At 36.1% G+C, this 5,837-nt stretch overlaps 1 protein-coding gene across 1 annotated transcript; it reads left to right on the top strand.

Moving 5' to 3' along the window:
• Positions 1 to 4,231: 4,231 nt before the first annotated feature.
• Positions 4,232 to 5,279, top strand: LOC125502814. The gene is made up of 2 exons (XM_048662155.1): positions 4,232 to 4,461; positions 4,524 to 5,279. The coding sequence occupies exons 1-2, from the start codon at positions 4,454 to 4,456 to the stop codon at positions 5,251 to 5,253; spliced, it is 738 nt and encodes a 245-aa protein (XP_048518112.1). The 5' UTR covers positions 4,232 to 4,453; the 3' UTR covers positions 5,254 to 5,279.
• The last annotated feature ends 558 nt before the right edge of the window (positions 5,280 to 5,837 follow it).

Raw genomic sequence — 5,837 nt, 5'->3', positions numbered from 1 at the left:
TAAGTCATTCTCATTCCTTTCACATAACCAGTAGAATCGACCGCCGCAGCATCGGTCGAACCATCTAATGGGAATTTTTTAATTTTCTATGGTGTATTGGCAAATTTAGAATAACGCCATGAAATTGCCCATGACTTTCCAGTATAAGAATCACGACCAACATTAGGAAGCCTAAAGGAGTTAACGTAGTTTAAACGACAATAATTTCAACGTTTTTCGGACGCAAATAGTTAGAAATTCTACAGTTCAAGAAACACGATGGGTTTTCACTAGTCATTCTTCTATAAGCGAGCTTCCGATCCATCGCTGTTATTTTCCAATTCGTTTTTTTAGTGCGGCTTCTTGTGAGTCAAGTTCAATGAAACTTGAATGTGGAAATGTTCTATTTTGGTTATTTCCTGGTCATTCAACAGACAATCCAAAGAGTTTGGGTTGTTTGTGTTATGTGTGGTCTATTTAGTTGAAAATACTGGACATTAAAAACTGTTGAGTCTGGAAGAACGGTCTAAAAGTCAGAAAGACGATTTGAAACAATTTCTACCTCGTTTTACTTTCTTGTTGCTTTTGTATAATTTTTTGTTTAAGTTTTTAAGCTCGAAATTACTTACCAATGTTTGAAACGTGACGCAAATGAATAGGCAAAATTTATAATTTCTTCGAAATTTACGTTAACTCTTTAGATTTTAGTATGTAAAAATCATGAAAATTTTCTTCACGTAAATGTTTCGGTAAAACCGGCATTCAAAATTAAATAAAACAGAAAAGCTGGTTTTGAAATTCGTTTAACTGCATAATTTTTAAATAATATAACATGTTTTAAACTGTACATGTTAATAAATCGGATTCTCAGATTTGTACCTATGCTTATTTGTGATTTTAATGTGTATTACTAGTTAGCATTTTTTAGTAATTTTTCACTTCGTTCCACTCGCCCAGTTTATTTATATTGACACAAAACGTGCTGAAAAAATGATTAGTAGAAAATGTATCCTGATACACATGAATTAAAATAGTATAAATAATGTTACTTTTTTGGTTTGGTTTCATCTCTTCATTAGCATTATTTTTATATTGATTATTAAGATTATTTGATACAAAGTGTCTCAAGACTAGTAGCGAAAATTATAGGGCATTTAGGGCAGTCCGTGTGCTCAAATAATTTAATTTCCGTAAATTGTGTTTAAAGCTTGAAAATGTTGGAATTATGATGATCAAAATAAGCAGCATATAAGAAATCACACATTTACGATGATAAATTTACATTTGAAGATTTCTTATTTAGACAGGCTGTTCTGTAAGCACATGACGAAAATGCAACTACGGCTAAACGAAGACGATCTGGCTTAACTTTTGTTCAAAAAATCAGGCTTTTCTGCTGTTTATATGCGTTTTGGACTATTTATCGTATATTAGAATTATATTTTGATGAAGTTATTGCTTCCATCGACTTTGGACGAATGGTAAATTCGTGAGCGTGTTGGCGCAAAAGTTACTAGAAAATCACTTCTATTTTTTTTTATAAATGCACTAATCCTTTCTTGAGATCCTTGTACTCCTTGTATTGATAAAATTATTATAATATTTGTTTGCCCTTTTCCCAATGGATAGAAGATAATTGCAATTTATTAAAAAAATTTTAAGACTAAAAATTTAAAAGAAGTTCGGTATGAGCACTATTTTATGGGATGCATAACAGAAAAATATTGTTTGCGTAAAAACTATGAATGCTACAAGATTTTATCAAGAACACGATAATATCGACAGAAGGCTAGTGTTTAATCTAACCAAAAAAAAAAATAAAAAATTTCAGATGCCCAGGAACAAGTTCTGCAAGTTTTTGTATCAAGACACGTAAGAATTTATCAGTAGCCCAATGCGAATGAGCGGGGAAGTTTTACGAAAAAATATGTATCTAACGTAGTAGAAAATATACAGCGAGATTGCTTAAAACTGATAAGTTAGTTGAGATCGTCTTCTTCTGAGCCAGAGTAGGTCGCAACACCATTTTGATTATAATTTCAAATTTATGGTAATCTTCAGAATTTTTTTGTGGCTGTTCGATTAGCACTCCATTTTTCCAAAAATTGGACCAAATTGGCTGAATCAATCGATTTTTCCGTTCTTCTCAATGTGATTCGGAAATTGTATCAAATCCTTAGTGGGGTCAAATAACATTTTTGTTTGCGTAATTAGTCAAACTTGTAAAAATGCGGTCAAAAGAGTATATTAATAAGTTTCAGCATAACATTATTCAATATCGAAAGAAAACTAACAATTATCAAACATGCAATAATCAATTTGTTCATGACAGACCATACCATAAGATGACTATTACAAAATAAGTGACCCTAATTTCAACTTCATGGCAAAAACAATAAAATCCTTTGCTGCCTGGTGCGGTTCTTAACGTGACCTCAATAACTCTCTGTAATTTACCGAAGATTCCCACTATCAATTAGGAGAACTTTGATAATGTTCGTAAAACTTTGGAGGAATTGACCATTGACAGCAATTCTTCCAAGAAAACCACTTAGCAAAAGTCCTGCGTCCAAAAGAGTCAGATGTCATACATGTAAATAAAGCAGTAAAAACCTGTTAATTGCCTTAAAAGCCAACAGCAGCATCAATGAAAAAAGCTAGAAAAGTTTAAAGCTGTTGGTTAGCGTAAAATACTAGCTGAGCGAAAAATGGTTAGGTGCGCTGCTCGAATCGACTCAGAAGTGAACTGCGCATGCGAAGAAATTGAAGGAAGACCAACAAGCAGGCAAAGTGAGTGAAGAAAAAGTTGAGGGCAAGTTGCGCAACAGAAGTGGAGGGGAGTGTGGCGGCCACGGCCACGGATTCAACGACCTCCGGTTGCCTAGTGGACCAAACCTGCTTGTCGCTCTTTTGCGCACCATGGACTTGAAAATATAATTCTATGTCTTGCAGGATACGTCCGCTTTCAATGTGTTTGTTTACAACGGCCGGAATACGAACAACCCAAACTACCTTGAAAATGTATTGTGTTTCTAAACACAAGTGTATTTTTTATTTTTCTGCTTCTTCGCTGTCTGATTGTTGTCTTTCTGCTGACACATACTGTCCGAGACAATCTTCCGCTGGTCAGTTTGGTTCATCGCTGATGAAATGACTGGTTCGGTGTTGGTTTTTTCGATTACTTTGCTTCTTTTCTCTATTTCTTCTTGCATCTTGTATGATCTCAGCACCATGTTCAAAATGTCCAGAATGCTCTCGTAATCCGACTTGCCCAAGTATACCACACTTTCTCGCGATTTTTTTGGTTTGACTTTGCCCTCTTCCGACTGCGCTTGTTCAGCAAAGTCACCGATGGTTTGCGGTTTATAATCAGTTTCTTCAGGAGCTGGGCTTTTGCTTTTTTGGTGCTCGGCATCCAGCAGCATATAAATGTATTTATTCAAGGCGTCCCTGGGATGTTCTGCTGCGTCTTCCTTGCGCGCATTTCCCATTTTGCTGTTATGGTGGGTCGGAGCCGAGCAGAGACTTTCTATATCGGCAATATCCTCAAGAAACATCACATTTTCTTGCGCTTCATCATCCTCCTCCACGGCCTCTTCGTTTGGCAACGAATGCTCCTCCACTTCGTACACCATGGACGATAAGTCTTCCAGCGAGCCGCAGTCTTTTTTAATGTCCTCCTTCCTCTCACTAAGACTGATGGCGGTATTCAAACTAATGTCGTCCATTCGCGTTAAACACTCCAGTCTGGCAATACTTCTAACATTCCGGATGCACAACTTCAGCTTCAGCAGCCTCCACAAGGCGATAATTTTCATTTCGATCACTTCCAGCATGCAAGTTATCAGCAGCTGGACATCAGTCTCCATGGCTTGGGTGTATTTTTCGAAGTTTCTGCTTACAGTTTTGACGGTTTTTCGAAATTCCCGGGCATTTGCCATTGTGCTGATGAATTAAAGCACTTGTAATTTAGATGTTGAGTTAGGGTCGAAATTTAATTGATGAAGGATGTCAATGTTGGAATCAATTTGGCATTGTTACCTGAGCGGAAAACCCGTCCTTTATTGTATCTGTAAAATGTTAACTGTCTGAAAATTGAATGCATATTTTTCATGAGCTCGAAGGTCGATAACTTTGCGTTTATTTAGTAGGCACTTGCTTTGAAAGCTATTATTGTCTTCATTAAAATCTTAACTGTATATTGGAGATCATTGGTAGACTTCACATCTGTTGTACATCAAGTGTTTAAAGTTCAATCAGTGTTCTTCTGTTTATTTCTTGGCTTTTAGGTTCAAGCATGTACAGGCGCAAGGCGCATGTTGGCCAAATGAAAAATTACATTCTTGACAAAAGTTACTGAACATACTGATAATTATGTCACAAATTCTTCATTTCCGTTGATGTTAACAAAATGACAATACGTCCAAACTGGCAGTCAAAACTTCAATTACCTCCCAAAAAAATGAAAAAATAAATGTCCAAGTAGGTCTAATTAATCGTCTTCAGATTAGCATCGATTCAAGTAACTCGAGGCATTTTTTTAGAAGAAAATTGTGCCATCGTGACGCTTGCTACAACCCATCCTGCAGTAGACGAAGATCGTTCAGAGATTTTTCGCAAAACCATCCAGACAATGATGGATTGGCTAAAAGGAAACCTGCAATTGATAATTTTACAGCTACATCCGAATCTGAAAATTCCTGCAAAATTGTGCACAGTCTTTCCGAAGCTGCAAACAGCCTTAAGCCTATTCTAAAGAGACACGCAACCGCAGATAAATGTACGCTGACAATCCACTTGGACGAAAATGGTTCCAGAAACTCATTTAGATTGCAGGACTTTGAAAATCCAGTAGATATTCGTTTATCAAATAATCCTGTTGCATCAGGGCATTGTAAAAACCCCAATCTTCCTGTACGTAGCAAATCATGCCAACATTTGCCGAACACCAGGCAGTTTGTGCATGGAGAACAGCAAAGTTCTTTTTCGGTGTTTGATGACGAAGAGGACATTGAGGAATTGATTTCGATTCATGCAGCCGACTTTCAGTTTGAAGATGACGATTCAAAGTATTGCTTTGGTTTTAGCGCAAATGGTGGCAGCATTTTGGAAGCAATCCATGTACGCTTGGACGTGGATAAAGAGCGGCTTTTTCAGTACCTAAACAGAACATGTTTCCGGGTATTTTTAGGGCCATCTATAGACGAAACGACCGTTCTGACAATGGAAAACTTTATTAGATTTTTGCAATGGTGTGGCTTTCTCAATGTATGATTCTGTAATAAATTACATCCATATTGTGAATTGATTTCATTTGCAAAAAGCTAGATCGAATCTTGAAGCTAGTGAGAATTTTCCAGTCAATTTTAGAATTCTTAGATTTCACTCACTTATAAACAGTTTACACATCAAGACACATTTTATGAATTTTCAATTTTGTACACTTTGCAACTGGTGAGTTTTTCGCGCTTTTAGGACGTACTTGATAAGAACTTCTACCCGACGTTTCACAAACACAACTAACTTGTATCTTCAGGAAAGTTTCGCTCCGAAGCTTTCATTATCTATCGTCCACACGTCCAGGAATACAACAAATAATCGCATTTACAGCAGATCTATTTCTTTTTCTTCCAATTCAAGGTTTTTGAATAAATATTAAATGTTATGATTACTTTACATGTTTTCTTTTTTGCTCGCTCATTTCCTCCAGTATATCTGTTGTTACAACGAGTATCTGTTGTTATTGTACATAAAGTATTGTATAACATATTTGAGATATTTTTTTCAGTGTATTTTATTATACGACTGCCTAAGGATTTTCCAAAAAAAGCGCAAAAATCTGAACAATGGGAAAACAA

Source organism: Dendroctonus ponderosae, unplaced genomic scaffold, assembly GCF_020466585.1.
Source record: "Dendroctonus ponderosae isolate FM_Combo_2020 unplaced genomic scaffold, Dpon_F_20191213v2 Dpon_F_20191213_10, whole genome shotgun sequence".
NCBI classification, from domain to species: Eukaryota; Metazoa; Arthropoda; class Insecta; order Coleoptera; family Curculionidae; genus Dendroctonus; species Dendroctonus ponderosae.
This window is presented reverse-complemented; position numbering and strand designations above follow the sequence as displayed.